Source organism: Callorhinus ursinus, unplaced genomic scaffold (assembly GCF_003265705.2).
Source record: "Callorhinus ursinus isolate GAN/ISIS: 27379988/994484 unplaced genomic scaffold, GSC_fseal_2.0 scaffold60, whole genome shotgun sequence".
NCBI lineage: Eukaryota > Metazoa > Chordata > Mammalia > Carnivora > Otariidae > Callorhinus > Callorhinus ursinus.
In genome coordinates this window covers 4,057,714-4,082,425 of record NW_027397122.1, presented here as the reverse complement: position 1 = coordinate 4,082,425, position 24,712 = coordinate 4,057,714, and the positions used below count along the sequence as shown (strand labels likewise).

Sequence of the window (24,712 nt, the reverse complement as noted above, 5' to 3'; positions counted from 1 at the left end):
TCCTTGCTGACCCCCTGCTGGCCCCACACAAACGCTCACATGCTCACTCACTGTCACCTTTCTCAATCTTGCGGCCCCTGTGCCGGAGCGGATGGCATCCATCAGGGCCTGCCTGGCTTCGGCGGGGTTGCCTGAGCTGGACCTGGCCGCCGTCCTGGATGTGGAGGGAGCCTGGGTGGCTGGAGGGGGTGGGGGCGGGGCGGGCAGGGGCTGAAGGCCAAGGTCACGGAGTCCTGGCGGCTCTGATGACTGCTCGGCGACCCGGAAGCTCCGCAGCTCCTCAGAGGCGAAGGATGACACCTGGAGATGACATGGTTCAATGACAAGGTCCCTGAGGGCCTTCTGGAGGGGCCACCCGCCCACGGCCTCACTTAGCCTGCAGCAAGCCCGGGAGGTGTGCGAGCTCGCTGCCTGAGTTCCCCAGCCGGCGACGGATGGCGGGGCGCGGGGTGGCTGCTGTGCCTTCCCGAGAACTCCCTGACCTCCTGCCTCGCCTTGGCAGATGAGGACAGACCCGGAGGCCGTCCACACCACTCTGACCAGTTGTCGGGGAGTAAAATACTCATCACGCGGTTCCTCGGATTCTGCGACCGGAAGCTGGAGGACGCGGTCCTGCCCCTCAGCTCCGGCCCTCCCGGGCTCCCGAGGCCGTGCCAGATCAGCGCGAGGACCAGCAAATTTGCCCCCAAGGAGAGACAGCCCTGTAGCCACGCTGGGTGCCCGAGAACTCGGGAAACGCTCCGTGCCAGGTGGGCAGGTGGGAAGGGAGGTGGACAGCTCCCGGGTGCCTGGCCCCTCCCACGCAAGGGCTGCCCCTCTGTGCCAGCCTCAGCGGTCCTGGGCTGCCCACCCTGGGGGTGGCTTAGCAGATGCTTAGGACACGGGAGGGCTGCCCCGGCTTCTGCGGCACCCACGTGGGGCGCTCCGGGGAGTGGCTGTGCGCAGCCATCCCGCCACGGAAGGCCTTTCTCTTACCTTCCGCAGGCTGCAGGCACCGCTGTGCCCTCGGATGGCGGACAGCAGTGCGGAGCGCTCGCCCACCGTCTCCGTGTAGGACGGCTTCCTGGGCCCTCCCTCGGAGGTGTCTGCTGCAATCTAGAATATTCAGTGTCGACACACGTCACCCGGAAGGAGAAATGCTAAGTAGGACAGCCTCAGAGCAAAAGCACTACCTGTCAGTTGAGGGCTCTAGGATGGATTATACAGCCCCGCGTTAGAAGGAAGAAGGAAGAATGTTTTTGCACGGAACCGTAGTGAGTTAGGATTGCATATTGACCTGAGAGCATCTAACAAGCAAAGGGCAGGTGTGCGGGCTCCCAGTTACGGCTGCTGGCTTTCTGCTGTTCTGACAGTGCTCTGCCTCAGTTCCTCATCTATAAAACGAAGCAGATGGTTCCCAGTGCGGAGCGTTGGTGCTGAGTGCCTGGCTAGGGAGGGAGTGTCCTAAACTGTCCCTATTGCTACTCAACAAGAACAGTATGAGCTGCCGGAGATGCAGGAACGTCAGGCAGGAATGGTCCTCGCCTGAGTCATCCCTGACTCACTCCTTCGTTCACGAACCGGTCAGGGATGATCCACCCTACCTCTCCGCTCCCGTGGGCCCAAGATGTGGACACTTTACTGTCGACATCTTTCCCCAGGGGAGTCAGGGGCTTAAAGGCAGTGGGGACAACCCCAAACCCGTTTTTGTCTCTTTCGTGGTCCTAAATACTCTAAGGCAGTGAGAAGAAGAAAACTCCTGGTGGAAATTAAACCCGAGCATCCAGCTCATTGGTCCGCTAGCCCCACCCCTCCCCCGGGCCCCCTGAGGATCTCTGTGGGTGTGGAAGATGTGCCTATGCCCTAAAGGCAGGTGCCTGGCCATTCACCTTGCGAAGCCTGTCCTTCCCCCCTGCCGAGTGGATGGCTTCCATGAGAGCGCTGTGCAGCGACATGTCTTTTGGTGCTGGCCTCTGGACCACGGGTCGGAATTTCTTCTTTGGCCCAAAGATGCTGGGGGGCAGCGTACCGTCGGTCTCGTGTACATCTGCGCAGGACAAACTGGGCTTTTCCTCCTGTGGTAGGGGCTCCTGTCCGGCATGGTTATTCGTGCTGGACCCTCGCCGAGACTGAGGAGGCTCGGTGTGGATGGGGCCCCACCTGGAGCCATTCACCAGGGTCCTGCCAGGAGTCTGATCATCTCCCGAGCGGGCAGGCGGGCGATTTGTACCATCCAGCGTGCATGTGGGGGCAGATGCTGAGCTGGTCCTGGGGTTGCTGGTGCTTTGCTTTCCACTGAGGCTCCAGCTCTGTGTCACGTGATCCCTCTGGGAAGCCGTGACCGGCGGGACATGGGGACTTCTGTGGACACCAACAGGACAGTCTTGAGCAGACAGCTTCCCAGGAGGGCTGCTGACCTGCGCTCTGGGCTGGGCTCCTACTGCCGAGCCTTCCCCATCGGTACGGGAGCGTGTGTCTGAGTACGGGCTGGGGGCTGTACCATCTCTCCTAGCGGGAGGCTGTCCAGCCAGCTCTGGCGCATCGCCTTCCCGGGTCTCCTCGGCATGGCCTTGCTTCCTCCCCATGCCAGTGTGGGCTTTCTGGGGCCCTATCCGCTTGGCAATGGCAGAGGCCACGTACTGACTGGATGTTCTTCTCTGAGGCTTGAGAAATGGGACTTCCGTGGCGTTCCCTGCTGGCACTTTGATGTGACAAGGGGCAGCCGTGGGTGGCCGGCTTCTGCCTTCCTCCAGATGTCTCCCCTCTTCTTGGTGGGCAGACTGCTGTGGGGGTGACGTCACTTTGGGGTCTGGGAAGGTGGGCTCTGCTCGGAGTCTGTTTTCTTGAGGCTGTGGCTTCGCTGGCGTGGCGGGAGTGGGGGTCCTGGTGGAGCCCTCTGTGGGCTGGCCAGAGTGTTTCTCTAGAGAATTGGACCTCCAGAATTCTTTGACTTTTCCAATGGGTTGGGTTTCCAAGTCGAGGGCAGACGGCGACAGGGCTATGGTCTTGCCCCCGTTGGCGTGGGGACTCACCAGATTCCCTAGCTCGTCAATCTTAATGGCACCCGTTGAGAGCGAGACTCCTCTGTCGTAACACCTCATCTCTGATTTCGGAGGGACAATTTTATACGTCGTGAGGCCATATTTAAGTCCAAAACGTCCCCCTGGGTTTTGGCCCCGTTGATACCAGGATGGTGGTGCTGAGCCACTATTACCCTCACCCTCCTTGTCCCTCACTGGCTGTGACCTCGCCATCTTGCTGGCCTGCGTCTTCCCACCGAGAGCAGAGCCAGGCTCCTCGCCGCTCAGCCTTGCATCTGGGCCGTGCGTGTGAAACGCCGCAGAAGTCACCTTGGGCTCCATCTTATTCAGATTCACAGCCTCACAGGGGTCGGACGAGGCGGGTTTGCGTTCTTCCCCGATGTCGTGGGGAGGAGCGGGTGCGTTGGGCCCTTCTGTCCTCCTTCCGTGCTGCTGGTTGTTCTCCTCCTGACGTGGCGTTGGGGGGGCTCCCTTGCCCGCGATGCCCCCCAGGTCAAAAGAACCAGCATTGCTGTTTCGATTGGAAGACAACCCCGAATCCACAGGGTCATCTGAAACCTCCCCGATGAAGGTGACTGGGATTGTGTCTTCATCACACTCGGGGACGGTGGCCTCTGGCATGCAGTGAGGGGACGCGCCATTCACGGAGCCGGTCGGCAGGCTGCTGCAGGCTTCAGGGCTCTCTTCCAGTTCTGCAAAGAAGGACAAACACAGGTCACAGATTGGCATCGCTGGCATGATTCCCAAGCCAATTACTTAGTGTAATCACACCCTGGCTTTGATTTTCCTGAGGTTATTTTTGGGTAAGTTATTTACATACATTTAAAGTGCCATTCCAATTCATCACCTGCACATGCCCGGGGCCCGAGTCTCAAACTCTGATGCCTTGATGGAGGAGCTCTTTGCACAGCCGCGATGTCTCAAGGTAAGGCATTCAGGTACCACACTTTGCCAACATCCTTGGCTTAACAAACTGCATCTGTAAATCTGAGCCCCCTGGAAACGCTGTCTCAGCGCAGAACACGGAGGTGAGTTTTGGGTTTTGACCTTCGGCTTACGCGTGTTCTTCAGAAGCACCACAAACCACACGGGGTGATGTGCTCACGCCTTAACGTCTTGAGAGGCAGATGACTAACTGGGCACCTCAGAATTAGCCCTAAGGGATGCAGCCGCTCACGTGGTCACAGCTAGAGGGACACAGGACGACCGATTTAGCCTTTTCAACTCTGTCCAGCACATCTTCTGAGGACAGAAGGCTGACAAGTGAGTAGACTATGGATCAGCTCTGCAGTCTGTCTCGTTCTGGTTTTTGTTTGAAGGCATGGCCAAAACCTACTTTCTAGATTACTGTCAGCGTGTGCCTTTGTTTGAAAGATTCCTTGGTTGTCTACTGAGATCATCTGCATCTGCTTTGGCCTCAGAGTATCATCTCCCCAAAACCTATCAGTACAATAGCAAGCGCTCCACCATAAACAGGTTCATGGCTGAGGCGGTGCGTACTGAATTTCCCTTTGAGATATGCCAAACGTCAGCAAGCAAAAGGGTGGAAGTCTTAGGGAACCTGTTTGCCTCTGTCACCCAGTGTTTCCCAAGCTCGTTTGGGGACTGGAGAACTTCGGTTCCTTAATGTGTGTAGAATCCCTCCTAACGTGCAAAATCAGTTCCATCCAGAGCATCTGAGCAGCTGTTCGCATGTCTCCACAGTACTGTTTGCAGCCCCGATGGAAAGAAATCTCCAGAGCTGTGCTCACCGGCCCGCCCCTCACACCCAGGCTTTCTTCAGACAGAACTGGGTTTCTCCCACCGAACTTTCCTTCATGGAGCCACGCCAAGCATGGCCAGAAGAAAACAACCACCAGAGTCTACCGCCACACAACGTAATACTATAGCCAGATGAAGGGTTGCGCTCACCTTCCAGCTCCTCGTCCAGTTCCTCAAGGGTTTTCCGGAACTGCCCGGTGAGAAACAGGTCTTCATCACCACTGGAGGTTATAGTGGCTTCAGGTCTAGCGAAGACCAGAGAGAAAGGAAGGGCATTCATTTCTCTTATTCTTTGTTTCTCTACTCTTTTCTGGAAGTACCCGAGGAAGGCACAACACACAGCCAAGTTCATGCAGTTCTGTACTCACGGGGTCCTGCTGGCCTCAGGGTTGCTGGGACACAGTCCAGGTGTGTGTGCATGCGTGTATGTGTGTGTGTGCATGCGCATGCATGTGTGACCGGTAGCAACAATTACAATAGCAGGGACAGTGATAACCGTCCCCCCAAGATTGGACCAAGCACCTCCCAGGGAGGGCTGCCCCTGTCGTTCTGTTCCAGGTACGGCCTGCACACCCCAGGCTCCAGACACAGGGCTTCTGCACAAATTATCTTGTTATAACCCTTACAAGCCATTTTAAGGCAGGTAGTATTCTCGTTGTTTACAGATAGGAAACCAGGTGCGGAGAGACTAATGGATCCGCCCAAGGTCATGTGGGCTCCAAACCCTGGGGGGAGGGGGGCGGCCACGTCGTGTGTCCAGAGGCACACTGTGGCCCCCGCCACCTGGACATCTAGGAAGATGTCAACTCGCCTGCTGAGGGGAGCCGGAACTCGCCTTATTTGCGTCACGCGGACAATAGCATCCACAGGACGTCTAATGCCAAAACAATTTCAATGCAGCCTTTGCAAGGGCTCTTGTCTCTGTTCTCACTGCATAGAGAACAGAGACATGTCGAGGGCAATTGTCTAGCTTCAGTGAAAGCTGAAGGTCTTTTCCGCTGATTGTTAAAATTGAGGACCAATTTCCATCCTTGCTACTCAAGCCCAGATAATGATGCATGAAATATGCTTTCCACAATCCTCACTTACGTAGCAGAGTTTGTGTTCTGATAAATGAGTCTTTCTTACTTGGTGGCTGTGTCCTTTTGGGAGCCAGGAAGCGGCTTCCAGATTAGTCTCAGCTAATGTCCTCTGACAAGCCAGACAAAAGGGGCTGGTTGTGTGTGCCTGTGGCCAATTAATGAGGACCAAACAGAGCAAAGGCTCCCTTTCCTACTGCTGTTGCTTGGACTGTAATTGGATGCATTTTCTTAAAGTTGTGGTTTTCTCTTTCATGGACCGTGATGGTTTAAGCACATTTAATTTACATAGTTAACAAAATATGTGGCAGAGAAGAAAGATGCATTTTCAGTTTTCGAAACTGAAAATGGTACTTTTATAATGCTTACTCTTCATTTGGGATGCTTAAAGCCCAGCTAAACAAAATTCTGCATGCACTTCTGCTTCAAAGTACTTGCTTACTTCAAAGCATGCTAAACCACATCGCTCTATGAGAACAGTGATATTAATGAGAGTTAAAAAGCAGTTTAAAGTAAAAATCGAACTAATGCTCTTGTTTTATAAATGTTAAACTAGAAACAAGTCATTGCAAGCTGATGAGATGCGGTGAAGCTGAGACCCTCACACCTGTTGCTACCGGAAAGGAATGGAAATGCACATCGAGAAACAAAAACATCGCTTAAACTTTGTAAGAACTTTGGTTCACGAGTCTCCTTTGGTAATTTGTCTTAAGAAAATGATCCTATAGCAAGCGAAACAGAAACACAACAATGTTTGTCGAATTTATGAGAGGAATTAAAAAATATCCAGCAACACTGCATGTTGATTTCAAAGGGTGCTAAAATCAGTCGATTTTGAACCTGGAGTCTATGTGGAGACGAAGATCAATACTTACAGCAGCATGTTATGTGAAGAAATCAAGACATATGCACAGGAGGAACATGATGATCTAGAAACAGCACACACCCATGGACAAGGGCGGTAGAAATTTAGACAACCACCACCAACCACTGGGATTTGTTGAAATGAATGAACTACAGCGAGTATTTTATCCTTTTTGTCTTGACGTATGCTCGTTTTGGTACAAAATAGCTTGAAGGATAGGCAATTTTTTATATATTTTAAAAGATTTTATTTATTAGGGAGAGAGCCAGCAGGGAGAGAGAGAGAATCCCAAGCTGACTCCACACTGAGTGCGGAGCCCGACGTGGGGCTCGATTCCATGACCCCGAGATCATGACCCGAGCTGAAATCAAGAGTTGGACACTTAATGGACTGAGCCACCCAGGCGCCCCTGATAGGCAATATTTTAAATGGCCAAATTTTAAAATAATCCTTTGGGCCCTTCTGACCATGAATGAGAACTCTTTTTTTGCAAAGTAGTTTACATTTTTGTGATACAATGCATGATTTGCACAGTCCATTGTGTTTACAATTTGATTTTGTTATCAGTGCTTACCAATCCCAGTGAGTAGCTGTCAGCCTGACAACCACAGAGGGTGGCAGAGACAAGGACTTCACCATCTTCCTCAGGGCCAGGCCCCAGCCTGAGCTGCCCCCTAAAAAGCCATCAGTAGCCAAACCCCAAGGGCTTGGGGCTCCTCAGTTGTTCCTTATCTTTCCACAGCCCAAGCCTTCTTGCCGAAGTCTGGGGACCCTGCACTGAGTGCAGTCCCTCCTGCTTCTGCTCTCTTGCGCCCCCTCTCCCCTGCCTGCTTCAGCGACCCCGCACACCCGGATGCTGTCACTCAGTCCCATTCCACCTCTACCCGCCTTGCACCTCACATGGCCCTCTGACCAGATTCTCCGATGTGGGCCTGGTTTGTTGGGGCCCTGCCTGCCCAAGGGGACAGAGTGGACACATGATGGGAGCCTCCAGCCTGGGAGGGAGGGTCTGTCCAGGGTCCTTGGCTGGGCTGTTGTTCCCAAGGCTGCTGACCCACTTGGGCCCCTGCAGCTGACTCCTCTCATGATACAATGCAGAGGGGTCCCTGTGCTCTGGGCCCTGGGCTCCTCGCCAATGGATTTTTTGGCAAAAGTCAAAGCTAACATCAACGTATCTATTTTGCCGGGCAACGTAAAATTTCACGGGGGAGAGATTTAGCGATATCTGCTTTTCCTTCCTCATCCACCGCTATCTACTTGCCCCCAAAGGGTTAGCCATGGATTGTGACTATTCCTCTGTCCCTGCAAAAACCAGTCCGAAGCACTTCGTCCCTGAGCTTGGAGGCCAGCATTCTGTGGGCTTAGCAGGAGAGCCCACGATGTGTCCCTGGAGTCGATAGCTGGCAAGAAGCGTCCGCTTCTTTGTAGCTGAAAGTAAACGCGCACAGATGTTCCTCTCCCGGGCACCTTCCGCACCCCCAACGTACACCCCAGTCTTCAGATAGGTTTCATGTTGACAGTCTGTTTTGGCCTAAGACCAAGAAAAACGAAGAGCAAACAAACACAGCGCGGACATTCTGATACCGGGTTGTACACGCTGAATAAACATGACCAGCAGCATTTTCTCACACCGAGTGTGGCCGCAGAGAACACAGCTTGCAGCCACTGCTGTGTCTGGCGCGAGGGATGCAGGGCAGGGGGCGAGGGCATCAGGGTGACCGAGCCCCCCATCTGGCCCATGGCATGGCCTCACCAGCTTCTAGTGAAAGGACACTTGGGAGCAGTCGTGTCAAATCAGCCCTCGGATAAATAGGTTTTGGTTTTTTGTTGTCATTTTATATGACAAAGAGTAAAAGAGCATGGGCTGATTCTGATCCATTCAGGCCTGTGAGGTCATTTCTCTCTCTCTCTCTCTTTTCTAAGATTTTATTTATTTATTTGAGATAGAGAGAGAAAGCAGGAGCAGGGGGAGGGCCAGAAGGAGAGGGAGAAGCAGACTCCCCGCTGAGTAGGGAGCCTGACACGGGGCTCAATCCCAGGACCCTGAGACCATGACCTGAGCCGAAGGCAGACGCTTAACCGACTGAGCCACCCACGCGCCCCGGTCATTTCTCTTTTTGATGTAGCTAAAAGAGTTTTCTTTAAGTAATTTATCCAACGGCAGAATTAAAAAATAAAAAAGTGTGAGGGGAAAATAAAATGTCCCTTTCAGGTAGTGATTCAATTTGCTGATGACAACCAAACCGACTCATGCATTTTCAAAACAGTTACTCGATCAACGAAGGAAAAGAAGCTTGGGAAAATCTACAGTTGATGACAGTCATATGTGCTCAACTTCCCAGCCCATTTACAAGCGCTCCTGTTTTTACAGAGCCTCAGAGTTCTAGAATCATCGTGTCCCCTGAAAACAGAATAGGAGCCACACGTGTAATTTAAAATCTCGTGGTCAAAAAAAAAAAAAGAAAAATAGGTGAGATTAATTTTAATTAAGTACTTTATTTGACTTCACTTTTATTACACCTTAATTAGTATACTTGATTTAACCCAATACTTAAGCCACATTATTATCATCATTATGTATCATCATGTAATTAATATGAAGAGCTCTTTTCTTCACCCCAAAGTCTGTGTCTTCTACACTCACAGCACATCTGCATTTGGGTCAGCCGCCTGGCAAGGGCTCAGCCGCCAAACATGGCCAGAGCTCCTGTATGGAGCAACACAGTTCTGCAAGATCTGGCGTGCTGGGTCTGTATGTATGCATGTATGTATTTTTGGAGTGGTTTTTAAACGCTCCTTTGCAAACATAGTTACAAAGTATCTGGGTTCTAGGATGTATTATTAAGTGTTTCTAAGTGCTCTCGGGTCACAAAGTTCTAGGGTTCTAGAAGGTGGGAGATGCTTCTAAGCGCTGCTGGTCACAGAGTTGCTGAGGTTGCAGAGTCCTGGGACCCCCTCCAGTCCGGCACCAGCCAGTGGAAAGGCATGACCCCGTCTCTGCCAGCCCCTCTGCTGCACCACACACCCTCAGTTCCTCGACGTGACCAGAAACTCATGCCCTACAGGGTCCCACAGGTCTCACTGCTAATGTCCTCATGCCTACCACCTGCTGTCAACCGGGGCTGAGACGGACTTGGGGACGGCAGAGGATGGGGGGTGAGGGGCCATGGCAGGCAAGACCGGGGGGCTCCCTTCTCCTGAAGCTGCACCTTCTTTCCTTTGTGGCTCTAACCCTGCTTTCAGTGGGGCCCTACCATTAACGAACACAGCCTGAAACCCACTTATCCAACCTCTCATCTATTCTGCCTGGATGTTTGCCAAAGGCACCCCGGAATTTAGAGTCCCACGATGTTGATACTCTGACAGATACACTGTCTGATTACAGCAAGACAGTCTTCGGGATTCATAGGCTTAGAAATAACACACGTTCCACTGTGATGCCCCCTCGGGTGGGTAGGAGGCAAAGTCCTCTCTGTTTTCTCCCATTATCACACACAAATGTACATAGACACATTTAGTTTCTTTCTGAAGGCGCTATGAAGTTTAAAGAGGCGGGTGATCAGAGATAGATACAAAGCATACAAATCAACAACTAACAACACCAGCTGTCAGTTTTTGAAGGCTGCCAACATGTCAGGCACTGTTCTAAGGGGGAGAGGTCCTCCATTTCTCCGCGTACTAAGGAATTCGATACGCAGTCAGGTCGCTGGCCCAAGAGCGTAGTCGCCACCAATGAGCAGACATGACCCCAGGCAGTCTTGATTCAGGACTTTTTGCTCCTCTCGTGGACTTGTTCTTTAAGTTTGAGGAATGCTGGCCCAGGCCATACACCAACAGGAGATGCATCTGGGAGGAGATGCTTAAACAAATGTAGGTCCCAGTGGAATGACTCCTGCCCTGGGTGGAGCTGCACACGGGGCCACTCTCAGGTGTCCCCAAAATAAGGGGCGCCCATCACCTGTGCATCTGTGCTGTTCCTGTGCTCTTGGGCTGAATTCTTCCCTGAGCTTGTTCACTGGCTGCGCTAAGTTTAGAGGAAAATGTTGGGAATGTGTTGTCCCAAGTTTGCGTTGAGCTCACAGACTTATTTTGCAACAGAAGATGATAATTGGATCCAACCGAATGACTTGATGGAAAACATATCATTTGCAGATCACAGAGCACAAACGGTATTCCAATTATTACCAAGCACTCACATTTGCTCTTTTTAGAAAACTGGTATTTATTCTTTAATTCAAAACCCTGGCTCGCAGGGCATTCGGGGGAGCCCAGCCAATGGGGTCACTGAAGAGGTGGTGGCCATAGCAGCCCGAGCGGAGCCTCTAAATCAACTGCAGGGGACAGAGCCGTTGAACTTTGCCACTGGGCTGAATAGTTTCAGAAGGATGCCTTCAGCTGAGGCCAACCCGCCAGGAGCCCTGGAGGAAATCGCACTTGGCCTCCAATTTGTCAGTGTGGGCCCTGAGGCAACCCTAGCCAAAGTTGTTCAGATGGCTTTGATGTCTACAGGGTGCAGAGAAAGGAGAAATAGCCAAGCAAACAGGGACCTAACTCTGCAGGGCTTACAAACTTGGGTCTTCTCACTCAGGTCACAGAGGGTCTTGCGCTGTTCCCACCAGTACTCCGTGAATACCTGAGTAACAGAAGGCTGGCAAAAGGATAGGGTCCTCCGGCAAAGCAGAAAACCACAAACGCTCCCTTTCTTCCTGGGGACTGGCCCCAGAGTGCAGATGCTACAAGCTGATGATGTGGGGGTTGGCTGAGAGTGTGAGGGACGGCTTTGCCACCTCTCAGGATGCACCCCCAGCCAGAGGGAGGGTGCCTTCTGCTTTGCCCTAGCCTCCAGGGCCTGGCCTTCAGAGGATGGACTGGTCTCACGGCCACGGTCATGCCCCGATCATTGCCGCTGGCCACACAAGAAGAACATCCTTTCTTACCACAGAAACTAGGTATCAGAATCCCACAGGGCAGAGCCAGGAGGGTGGATCCGGGGACCAGCAGTCGGCACTGAGAACAGGGGTGCCATCTCCTTGGAGAAGAGGTGAGGTACGTGCTTCAGGGGCACATACAAATTGCTGAGTGAGTGCTGGTGCCAGGCCTGTGTTTGCCCTGCCTGCCCCTCTCCCCCCACCCCGGGGGTGCAGAATGTCAGGAAACCTGCTCTACCTTACTGTTTCTCTCAAACCCTGTTGAACGTAGGATGCTCCTGTGCAGTGTTCTGAAATGGGTCTTCTGTCCAAGAGGCTGAGCTCAAGGCCACAGCTCTGTGAACAGAGGTGGGTTCTGCTCTCACACAATTTCAGCTTGATCCGGGGCTGCCAACCCCCCAACCTGGGTTCTCATCCCACTGAACTTGACCACGGGCTGAAATTGGCCTGGCTCACCCGAGTTCTGCAGACTGGACCTCTGGCCCAGTCCCTGTGGCTCCCCTACCCCTGGGTCTGGCCCCACCTTATCCTGCCCCCTCCGGCCTTCCCTGCCTTTTGCCGCTCATGCATGCTCTCGGCGTGCCCACGGCTGCAGACAGGACCACAGAGTGCACCGGGACGCACCACGTTCATCCAGCGAGATGTATTCTCTCCATACCCATGCAACACAAGTGAGTACTTGTAAGGGCTTTCGGCATGACAGTGTGGGATGATGGAATGTGCAGAACAGCATTTCAAAAACTGCTTAACAGAGCCTTATCCCAAGGAACATTTGGAGGCAGAACAGAGGGGGGCTATTGAAACAGGCTGCTTTCCTGCAGAATTTGTAAGAGACTTTCATATTTCACGAAGAGGAAGCTAGAAGGAGTCCCCACACATATCTGTGAAGATATTTTTCAAGAGCTCTCTCACCGGAGAAACCCGAGCAACTACGATATTCCAAAGCTGGAAAAGAAGCAGGCAGAGGAGGAAGGGCCAGGGTGCCCCTTAATAGTCAGTGGAGTGTACATCTGGGAGCGGGTCCCGCCCAGCATGCAGATGTGTTTGGTTTGGCTCTGAATGTCTGACTTGATTGCCAACATTTAAAACTTGGGAGACCTCACATAAAAATTTGGATTTCTGGCTTCTCTTAAAAGCCGGCCATGCTGGGTCTGCGATCCCTCCGGGTTAAGTCTGGAGGGAGGGTGCAAGGCTGCTTTCTCGAGAGAAGACTGAGCTTTTGGGGCTGCCCTCTGTGGCCGCTCACCCTCATTATCTGCCTGGCCCCTGTGAGCCTTTGAGTTGGCAACCCCAGCTTTCTACCAGCTTCTCTGTCACCCTGAGCTTGATGGAAAATCATATTGGAAATAAACATGTGATACACCACACCACAGTCTCTGAGTCAGTCCTACTTGTCAGCGGAGAGCACTCCAGCAAAAGAAACTTCTCAGGTGCTCCCAGACTCAATACAGATGTCGGGGGCATTGACCTATGTACAACGGCAAGCATTTCTCTGACTCCAGCAGGATGTCCAAGAATTCAACTCATTTCTGACCCTATGGACCCAGAGACACCATCCGACCCACAGGTCGGAGGGCTCAGTCCCACCTGGCTGCTCCCCACCCCCACACTTGAGACCCCAGCCTCCTGTTTCTGACCACCGACCACTACAGAATGGAGGATCCAACACCTTCCTCCTCAGGTTCAATTAATTTGCCAGGATGACTCACAGAACTCAGAGAAAGGCTTGGGTTGACCAGGTTCTTAAAGGACATCGGAAGGGATAAGAATCAATAGCCAGAAAAAGAGGTGCATAAGGAGAGGTGCGGGCAGGGTCTCCATGCTTCTCCAGCCAGAAGCCACTCTCCCCAACCTGCTCGTGCTCACCAACCCAGAAGCTCTCCAATGCAGTCCTTTGGGGGTTTTATGGAGGCTTCATAGCATCATCGTGTTTGACTAAGTCCCTGGCCATTGGCTGTTTTTACCTCCAGCCCTTCTTCCCTCCCAGGATGGTCAGGGAGGGGAGCTGAAAGTTCTCCCTTTTAGTCACTTCGTTGGCTCCCTTGGCAACCAGCCCCCACCCAAGGGTGCTTTCCAAAAGGCATCTCATTAACATAACAAAAGACCTTTATCATTCTCAACACTCCGGAAATTCCAAGGTTTTTGGGAGCTCTGAGCCAGAAACTGGGGATGAAGACCAATATTTATGAGGCATATGTTTTGGTCTTTTGAGTGACCAAATAGGTATTTCTTATGAATCACAATATCGCACTAACTATGGTCATTCCATGAAAAGTCCTAGGCAGAGGGGGATCCCAACTCTGTGACAGACAGTGGAATAGCACAGACAGGGCTGGGGGTCTCAGAGGCTATCTTCATCCTCGTTAGACTGCTGGGCTGTTGGAAGCCCAGAGAATTCTGGGTGCCTCATTTCCTAAACTAAGAGTAGTAACTTTGACAATGTATCCTATTTGATACACAGGCAATGTGTACTGAGCCACGCACACTGGGCATTTATAGGCTTACCACACCTCTGAGAGGTAGGAGGCATCATCTGTGCATGCATAAGCAAATGCACAAGGCTCTGCAAAGTCATGGGGACTCGCAAAGACTAGGCAACTACTTAGTGCTGGGGGACCCACTGTGGGTCGGTCAGAGCCCCCTCACTCCCCGCCTTGCTACTCTCAAATTCCATGGCACCCCAGAGGATCGGGCAGAAAAACATGCCCTACTCCCTGCTGGGATAAAGCATCAAATTCCAAAGACTCCCATGATTATCCTGGCTGTGGCCACAGGCAACATTAACTCTCATATTTGGATAGAAGTCAGCAAGATTTTACATCAGCGGTCAATGCCAGCAAAGCAAACGATGACTAACATGAGCATCCCGAGGGGCCAGAATTAAAAATGTCTGATTAGCTTCAGATGTAGAGCTCGGGGTGTGCAATCTCCATTCAAACTCACAGAACAGACCTGGGGATTACTGTAGAAAGTGATTTTTTTTTTTAATGTTTCATGGATGAAGAAGGAAATACCATAATTCTTTCTCGGCTCTCATAGATGCAAACAGCACAGGCTAATAGACCTGGTGTGTGTGTGTGGCGGGGGGAGCAACTGGTACTATCTAATTTCCTGTCAAATGAAAATACAAACTTGGTCTTGAAATGGTCCGTAAGATTGACGAGTTATACGTTAAAATTATTAGAGTGTAATTAACAAATGGGCATATGCTCATGATAAATCCTTAGGTAAAAATAAATCAAAATAAATTATTACTGACACTACAGTTACATTAACCAGGCAAAGATTTGTGTGTTCATATGGACAAAGTAGGAACAAAACATGAAAAACACAAAGGCATTCATTTGTTTTGGTGATCGACGCGCGAATTTGTTGGGATCATTCTACTTTTGTTACTATTTCCATAAGAGTGTGTGTGTGACTAGTTCTTAAAATTATTTAAAGGGTGAAGAAAAAAACTGATGGGCTGCAGAGAATTAACCTTCTTCTTAGAAGAACGAAGAAAGGGACAACAGCAGTGTGCTGCTGGGACGATGTCAGACAGATAAGCCAGTGGTATGGAACAGACCGCCGGGGGCATGTACATAGTCCAAAGTGGAGCTAGGAGTCAGTGGGAAAAAATAGATTTTCTTCTTCACATCACACCCGAAACTAAACCCAGGTAGTTGAGAAGCCCAAATGTGAGAAAACGACACTAAACTTTTATAAGAAATTCAGATAATCTTTAGTCCTTCAGGGTAGGAGAAGGGTCTCTTAAATATGCAAAGACTATACACATTCAGGAGAAAAGGGACAGATTTAAGAATATTAAAATTAAAAAGCCATTTTTATGCAACAAGAGAAAACAAAGCTACATTCAAGGCATAGTCTTAAAGACTGTGTGTAGTAAAGAACTGATTTACAGATTAAGAAGAAATTAATGAATTTTTTTTTTTTTTTAAAAGTAACATCCCAGTTTTTTGTTGTTGTTGTTGTTTGTTTGTTTTTTAAGGTCTGTGGCGGTGCCTGGGTGGCTCATGCTGTTAAGCGTCCGATTCTTGATTTTGGCGCAGGTCATGACCTCAGGGTCGTAGGATCAAGCCCTGAGTCAGACTCCATGCTGGGTGTGGGGCCTGCTTCAGATTGTCTCTCTGCCTCTCCCTCTGTCCCTCTCCCCAGTCTTGTGTGCTCTCTCTCTTAATAAAAAATTTAAAAAGTATTTTTAAAAAGGGCAGTCTCCAGAAAGGCAAGTCATGCAAGAAGAAAATCAAAGTGTTAATACACATTGGACAAGATGCTCATTCTTACTAATCAGAACACTGTAAATTAAAAAGCACGTGGAGTGCCATTGGACACCCGTACGAGTGGAAAAGTAGGGGTGTCCTGATGGCAGGTGTTGGTGCAGGTGTGGATGGCAGGCCGTTAGAGACCACTGGAGGGCCTGTAGACCAGCCAATCATTTTGGAGAGCAATTTGCCAACAGTCCATAGTTGGGGATGAGTTTTTCTGAATGTCTAATAATTTCTCCTCTAGAAAGCTCTCTATGTGTAAACAGAGACATATGTCCAACTTCCTCATTGTTTCTAGTGGTGTGGAAAACCAGAATGACCTAAGTGCTCATTAATTAAAAAGCAGAAAAATAAATGAACTCACAAGACATGTGTCATCATGGATGGATCTTGAAAACACGATTTTGAGCAAAAAAGGACACTGAGCCTATGGTGTCGTTTACATAAAAGGGAAAACTAACAAAGCCAATCTTTAGGTATTACTTATAAACACCTACATGTCTACAAAGACCCTGAAGACATGGTTGTGGATAGTGAACCCCCACATCGGGGAGTGGCAACTTTGGAGGGCACCTGCCATGGCGTCGGCTGGGTCACCGTGAACAGAAGACCTTCCTCCCGAGGCTAGGATGGGGCCTCCCTCGCCAGCTGTCCCCTGACTCACCTTGGATGCCAGTTCCCAGAGCTGTTCCTCTCCCAGGTGGGGCTCTTGTGGGGACCCAGTTCCGGGGTTCCAGCCAGGTCCTGGTCACTGCCGTCTTCCTGGTCTGTGGCCCACTTATCTTTGGATTTCATGCTGTCGTGTTGGGAATCCAGGGAGATGATGTCTGAGGGGGAGCTCACCACTCCAGAGTCTTCAGTTGTGTCTTCTGATACGAAACAGCTGCTGACAGACACGGTCTCCTCGGCCTCCCACAGCACCGGTGGGACCCTGTCCGTGCCGCAGGGACTGCTGGGGCCCAGGGGCAGGCTCACTGGACAAGACACGGCAAGGACAAGTCAGCCAGCACGTTTCTACACCAACCCGCCTGACTCACCTGGAAGCTGGAATCCAGGGCGCCCGGAATCAAGCAAGACCCGTTCCAACGCAACGGCTCCCTCCAGAAATATTTTAACTCGGAGGGAGCTGTAGGCATATATGTGATCGAGAGCAAAACTTTCCCTCAAAAATCACATTACAGATCAGCCTTTTGGATTTTTATCCTGCATCTGACTATGGGCAAGCACATTTAAAAATTCATACGAATGACGTGGTGGATGCAATTCTTTCCAGCCTGACCCTTGATTTCATTGAAGTTGTTTTAAAATGAGTTCTTTAAAAAAAAAATAATCGTTTCCAAATATAAACAGACTTAGGAATAGCTAATACTGTTTGGGAACTTCTGACAAATGTTCGATACAAACATCCGGAATCTGATCTAAAGTATTAATGGCACTCTTTGTCGGCACCTGGCTCCCCCTTCATTTTTATTTTATTTATTTCCCCCCCCCTTCATTTTTACATGCGAGACAGGGAGATCTGGTCCAAAGAAGAGGTGATCTTGGAGGATCACCTCCAAGAAAAATGAAAAAGAACCAGAACAAAAGTGTGTTTGGTGGAGGTCCTCTGGCCCCCTGAGCTCTTAAGTGAGCTTTACCGCAGCCAAAAGAATGAGATGCAGAGATTTGCATGGATCAGAGCCAGAGTTCCATCATACTTAAGTACGAAGGATGGGGGAACACTGTAGCCATTTGGCACACCTACCAAGCGAACTCTTCAGGGATAGATACATTAAGCGTGTAAGTAGAGTGAGCTTCCAGTTTCTCTGAGGTCACGGAACGCTCCATGCCCGGGAGAAGGACATGAGTACGCGACTCTGGACCGGCTGCGTAGCAGGGCTGTCTTCCTTTAATTTAATGCAGAAACGGATTTTAAACTTCAGTATCTCAATCCCTGGTGGGCCGGGAAGGAAGGACTATGTTGTGTTGGAGTTTCATTGTATTTTGTTTATTTATTTAGTATTAAAAAAAAATTTTTTTTTTAAATTTTTTATTTTGCTTCAGAACCATTCCTCCAGTACATAGCTGCTGGATGCCTAATGTGAATACTGGCCATTGGCGTCCCCGGTGCTCACTGCACATAATCACGCCCTGAGAGTCAAGTGCCAGCATCCCTGTCCTCAACCTCAGCCACGGCTTCATCAGGACAGTAGGCTGGCAACATAGAATTAATGAGCCCAAAAGAGCGCCAAGGAGACCATTCCTTCAGGGGTTGGCTTATTTGAGATCCCAAACAATAAATGAAACAAAAGAACAAAAATTAAAACAAACCAAGCAAAACAGACATTTCCCAACCGAGCTCAAAAGTAAAGAGTGGAACACAAAGGAGGAATTGTTTAGAGAAGCAGCAGAAATGCACAAGGCAATGTGTCCGAATGCAGTGAACGCTTTTTTAACAATGCCCGCCTTCCTGCGGCGTTCTTCCAAGCCTCTGTGGCCAGGCTCTTAATGAGAGGGTGGATGTGCAGAAGAAACGCTGCCTTCGGACCAGTCCAGCCAGACCTTTCCTGCCGGGGGTTTGCTGATGAGCTGTCGCACCTCGGACGCCTGCCGGCCGCGCTGCCCACACGGCCGGAGACTCCACCCCATCGTGTCATTCTGGGGACCCCACTCAGAGGGGCTCCACCGCACAGCCATCAACAGCAGCCCAGATGGCCAAGCCAGACCCCTGTGTTTCCTGCCTTCCCTTTTGTCACTGTCGCTGAGCAAGTAGGTCAGTTAAATTCACACTTTCTCTTCTATGTGGTGTAGGACACGGTGAACGAGCATAAAGGTTTCAGGTCACAAAGACCTGCATTCGAATCCCAGCAGAGCAGCTGAATGGTGGTCAGGGCAGGGGTCTGGACCCCTCGGTCTCAGTTTTGTCTGGGAGGTGGGCTCATGGGCCACCATAGGACTATGGGGAGGGCTCAATGTGATGCCCGTCCAAGGTGCGATGGCCCTGGTGTGTCTCCACTGCTGGGGGTGGGGGGTGCGTGTGCCAAGATGGGAAGGGCCCTGTGATCGGACCTGGGACACAGATTTCCAGTCCACGAGTCTCGGTAATCTGGGGACACATGGTTTTTGAGGGGACAGACACATACACAGAGACCGACGGTGCCATATGCTAAAACCAACTCTAGGTGCCTTTGCACAGGTCAAGTGGGTCTGGCTGGTCAGAAGGAGGGGTCAACACACAGCAGGTACCAAATAGGGGCTCTGCTCCCTGAAGCCGACCTCTCCACGGGTCCCACCTGTGGCTCAGGCGTTCTCCTGACACACGCAAGCCCTGGAAACTCAGAGTTCATCGCTGGTGGGTGGGGGGCTCCAAGCCCACCCCAGCCCCTTTCTCTCCAGTTATGAGATCCAGAATGCTCGTCTGGGCTTCCTTTATATCCTTCAGAAGTTTTGAGGAAAAAAAAAAGTTGAAAGTCACTGTTCTAAATTAAGCCAACTGCAAACCTAAATTGACAATGTGTGAGAAATCTATATTGAGCCTTTACGTGTGAAACCGTTTTCACAATATACAGTAAAGACTGCAGTTACCGGAGCTCCCGTCTTGCCCAGGCGAGCCCTCCACTTCTCATGGATCGCCTTCCAGGGCCTGGGTAACTGCATCCTTGAACCCACTGGACAGGTGTTCAGTGAGGGGCCCCCCAACATGCACCGCGTGGGGGGCCAGGGAGCTGGTGCTGGGCAGAAGCGGGTAAAGGCGCCCCGCTCTCAGGAGGGGGGGGTCATACAGGCATCAGGAGGACGGGTGCATAAATGCTCGGGGAGAAGGAACAGGAGCAATGCCCCGGGCAGCGGGTGGTGAGGACGTGTGGGTGAGGACGGGACGACAGAACGACAGCAGTGACGGGGGCACCCAGCCCAGGGGACAGGCCAAGGAGAGAGCAGCACGTGCAAGGGCTCAGACTCGTGTGAGCGACTTCCTGCCACCCTTCTGGGGTAGCTGTCAAAGATGGCACCGATCTGGAGATGGGAAGGAACATTCCCGGGAGGCTCCAACCTGGCTCAGTGCATTTTTCACGTCTGTCTGCAGTCAGCTCTGTCAGTCTGAGACTCTTTGCTTGGAATCAGATACCCCCACCTCACTCACCCTGCCCCGACTTCACGTCTTTTCCTCCGCTGGGCTGGTTCCTGCTATTAACCCTGTGAGCTGTGACACGTTTTGACAATTTCTGAATAAGATAATGGTGCAGGAGACTTGTTTTTTCTTTATCGATAAACAGAAGCCCCGAACATAAAAGCTTGGGGCTGCTTTGGCTGTCATGAGATTGGGGCCCTCGAGATCCTTCTGTGCACCCCTCACCTCCCTCACTTAGCCCCTGGTCCAGTGAAGCCAGTGCTTCAGGGACCCCAGCCTGAAATCCAGGGGCGGCTGGATTAAGGCTGGATTAAGAGCCTGAATCCTACACTGAGGTCCAAGTTCTCTTGGAACAGCCTTTCCTCTTTCTGTAAAATAAGGGGGTTCTGATGAGCTCTAAAATCCATTCTGGACACAGAATACTATCATTCTCTGAAATCCCAAATCAAAATGTAAGATGCAAACATTCTTCGGACAACTGACGGGTGACAGACTAGGAATCGTAAAAGGAATACAACAATGTCGACATCCCTTCGGCTATCTTCTGTTGGCCCTAAAAGTGTAGCTCATGAGTTTTGACTTAATTAATTCGCTGGCAGGTTTGCTCTTCTCTTAAGGCGTGAACAACCTTTTGGAGCTAAAATGTTATCACGGCAGGATTTTGGCAAATGTGAAGAACACACTTAATTTGTTGCCTAATACCAATTCTCTTCCAAATTAATAGCCATAGAACCCGAATAAGGAATACTAACCGCTTCATTGTCCTCCACCTAAATTTTATAATCCCATGGTTCAAACGCCATTCGATCTAAATGAGAGCTCCAGGAAATTTCTCTAGCTCAGATGTAAGGAAGAAAATGCTAACTTAAGGCTCTCAATTCCTCAAGGTGAACACTATCGTGTTCTGTTCAATACTAGTTTCATTGAGTGTTTCTGTTACAAAGTCACCAAAGAAAATGTTAAACACTAAATATAAGGATCTCCCAAGGACTTTTGTAACAGATTAATTTTTGAGTGATTTTATTAAAGGCAAATGAAAGATCATGTATCCTATGATTTTGCTCACTTGCTGGTCATTACCAAGGGAGACTTCCCAAGGGTCATTTCCACCGCATTGACATGGACCAGAGAAAATGTCTCACAGAAAGGATTCTTCCCCATCTCACATTGACGCCTATGGTTTCTGCACACCATCCATAGCCAATAAGTGATGCTCATCCTTCATCTCCATCTACTGTGACTTAGTTCCCTATGTTCTAGGTACTGGGAATAAAGGGAAAAATAAGGGAGCCACTGGCAAAGTGCCCCTGAACCAGTGGTGCAAGCTGATAGGTACATGTCAGTAATTTTTGTCATACACATCCCCCAATAATTTTGAACCCCCATGTACTCCTAGCATTCATAATTGTCACCTGAAAACTTCCATCATGAGTTCAGTGGGTTGCAACAGATGTAATTTCTACTGCATTGTAAATATTAATACTTTAAAAAATGTTTTTCTTTTTTTTTTCGAGAGTGAGAGAGAGCATGAGTGGGGTGGAGGGAGCGGCAGGGGGAGAAGGAGAGAGAATCTCAATCTGACTCCAAGCTCAGCTCAGTATATAAATTAAAATTTAATTTTTATTTTCTCTCACCATAACATGGCAGTGTTAAATTCTTTCTCAACACGGAGTGGTTGTCACTGTGATAATTAACAGAAAGCAGTCAATACAAATGGCAAAAATGTTTTAGAAATTTTGACACTTGTTGAAAAGGTAAAATTTCATTGAAAGGGCATCTCATAGTGAGCTAGATGAGGCTTTTTTCCAATTAATTCCTTTAAAATGACTGGATTATTTATTGCTAGCATGAGGCAGGGGTTTGCCATAAATGGCAGCTCATATTTTTCATTCTACTGATATTAAGCACCAGGAAGGCTTGTTCACATGAGTAAGTAGAGGGCAATTAAGCCTTTAAACTCTTTGTCCGGTATATGTCACTTAATTGATCTGTCACAAAATTTATGCTTAATGAGCTGTGATCCAATGACTTGATTAGATTCTTTGTCAGAAAGAAGGCTTGGAAATCACCTGATGCTCAAAAGGATCTGCTGCCAAGTCCTTTGATTTCTTACCTGATCAACCCTCTCCCAAGAATTCCATTTATCCTTTTGTCAGGCACCAAGAATAGGTCTGCCCATCTCAGGGAACCGCACCCAAGTGGGATTCCTGATGGCTGAGTGCTATCCCTGTATTTTGTGAGGGAGGAGAAGGGCATTCCTACAAGTCCGGGGGGGGGTGCTGGCACTGAGACTGCCCCCAGGTGAGCTCCCAGGCACCTCACTTGTAAGAACAAATACAAAAACAGAGGCATAACCTCTCGGAGTGGATTCCTTTGGAAAGTCTCGGTGTTCTCCCAGGGAAATGCCTCCCTTAGGTTAAAACCACCCACACAGCAGCGCCTGGGTGGCTCAGTCGGTTAGGTGTCTGCCTCAGGTCATGATCCCAGGGTTGTGGGATAGAGCCCTGTGTTGGGCCCCCTGCTCAGCGGGAAGCCTACTTCTCCCCCTCCCTCTGCCTGCCACTCCCCCTGCTTGTGCTCTCTCTCTCATGCTCTCTCTCTCTCTCTCAAGTGAAGAAGTAAAATCTTAAGGGAAAAAAACCCCACTGACATACACAAGTCAGTTGAAGAGCTGGGATGGTGAGCACACGGAGAATGCCCCAGGAAGACGGAAGTGGGGTTGTTCCTTCTAACTAGAGAGGACGTGAAAGTGACCACTGAATAGGGTCTTGAAACAAGCATGGTGTGGGCAGGTGGAGGACAGAAGGGTCAAAGAATGGGCAGAAGCATGGAAACATGAGACCGAACGGCAAGTGTCAGGTTCTGTCGAAAGTGCTTGCGCTCTATGGTGCCTCATGGGCTTCATGGTGGCGTGTCCATGTGGGGGCACATGTGTGCAAGTGCTCAGGGGGGAGAGCGCGGAGAGGTTGGGTGTAGAGACCCTCTGTCCCCACATTATATGTATTTTGCCTTGACTGGTGGCCCTAATCCTGCCTACCTTCTTTTCCTCTAGTTAATTCCGTAGGTAGTTCGCTCAAAAGTTTAGGTATTCATTCCCCTTCAAAATGACAGCTTCTTTATTTGGATGGGCACTATTTAACATTTAACTAACATTAGCGTTCTGGTCCGAAAGCTGCACAGACCCGAGCCTCTCAAAGATACCGCATGATGTAGATAACAGTGCAGCCAGTTCACTATAAAGCATTATTACACACACACACACTTCTTCAAGAAGGCAGGATAATGAAGACTTTGAAAGCACCTATGGATCTAAAATAGACCTGGATTCCCTTAAGAGTCAAGTAATATATTCTTGGTATCAGTCAACCCATATTTCACTAGAATCTAATCCTAGAATCCTGATGTGCCCAGAGAAATGGGCAGAGAAAATCTCAATTTCCACCACTGTAAGGCAAGGCTGTGAGGCAATCCCTGTTCTGTTAGGACATATATAGGCAACAGATGCTGCTTTTGTCTGTCCACCACTGTTCCCCTCCCTGTTAGTGCTAAGTGAATTCCTCCCTTCTGTGGCTAACCTATTTCTCAACATCTGGGAATATCTAACAACCGCCCCTACCTACCCCTGGCCACAGAGGGTGGGCATGAGATGAACCAAAATCTGGCCAATTTAAACTGTGCACACAACCGTAGAGCCAAAGAAGGGAACATGTCCCAGGCTGGACAAATCAAGGCCTGTCTCTGGACCTTCCCACCAGAGCTCCTGGGGGAGGTGGTCTCACTGGGCTGGAGTCAATGGAATGGGGGAGTCTTGGATAAATGGCAGTCACTTGGACTAGCACATGGAGAGAGCTCATCCACAGATGGGGGAAAAACACAGTCCTATGACAGTAATTGGGTGCCTGGACTCAGCCATGACCATAATGAGGATTCATCTCTTGGAATTCCCAGTTATGTGAGCCAGAAAACTCCCACAAAAACCCATTTTTCTTAACTAGTCCAAGACATGTTTCTGTCTCTTGGAACTAAAGAGTTCTGTCTAATCAATGTGTAATTGCCCTGATATTTTCATATATATATATATATATATATATACATATATATACAATATTTATTAAATATAAATACGATAATGTCAAATGTATTTACTATAAATATTAGATACATTAATATATTTATTAATATAGTAACTAGACATATAACATATATACATATATAATTTAAATATATAATATGCAAATTAATTACAACGTAATTATAAGTATAGTATGTAAATATAAAATATAAATTAAAAATATATGTCTATTTTGCATTATGGGACTTCCATTACAGGAACTTTTTATATGAAATGAGACAGTTGCATATCACATGGTTCTCTTTTCTAGATTTATTTTCCATTATTTGGATTACATGTTTCAGTAGTTGTATTTTCAAGACAATCTAATTTGGATCCAGTTGACTCTCTAAGCCTTCTTGTGTCTGAAGATAGTCTTCATTTAATCCACATCCTTGACAATCAGTATGGCTAAATCCAAGCAAGATTCAGGTCACAATCTTTCTTTAAGACTGTATTTTCAGTGCCTTCTTTTCTGGCATCCTGCCTCACAGATGAGAACCCGTATGCTACCACGGTTCTTTCGAACTATCTATAACCTTCTCTCTCGAAGCTGGTAAGGGTTTCCTTTT

General features: G+C 49.5%; 1 protein-coding gene across 7 annotated transcripts in view; it reads right to left on the bottom strand.

The window, feature by feature from the left end:
- COBL (cordon-bleu WH2 repeat protein) overlaps positions 1-24,712 on the bottom strand; it is a 277,479-nt gene that overhangs the window by 13,304 nt on the left and 239,463 nt on the right. For all 7 annotated transcript variants that reach the window (XM_073885054.1, XM_073885055.1, XM_073885060.1 and 4 more), the window contains 5 exons: positions 16,586-16,895; positions 4,932-5,026; positions 1,869-3,712; positions 976-1,095; positions 58-300 (listed from right to left, as the gene is read on the bottom strand). In XM_073885054.1, coding sequence (XP_073741155.1) covers positions 58-300; positions 976-1,095; positions 1,869-3,712; positions 4,932-5,026; positions 16,586-16,895 — 2,612 coding nt within the window. The remainder of the gene's footprint in view (positions 1-57; positions 301-975; positions 1,096-1,868; positions 3,713-4,931; positions 5,027-16,585; positions 16,896-24,712) is intronic.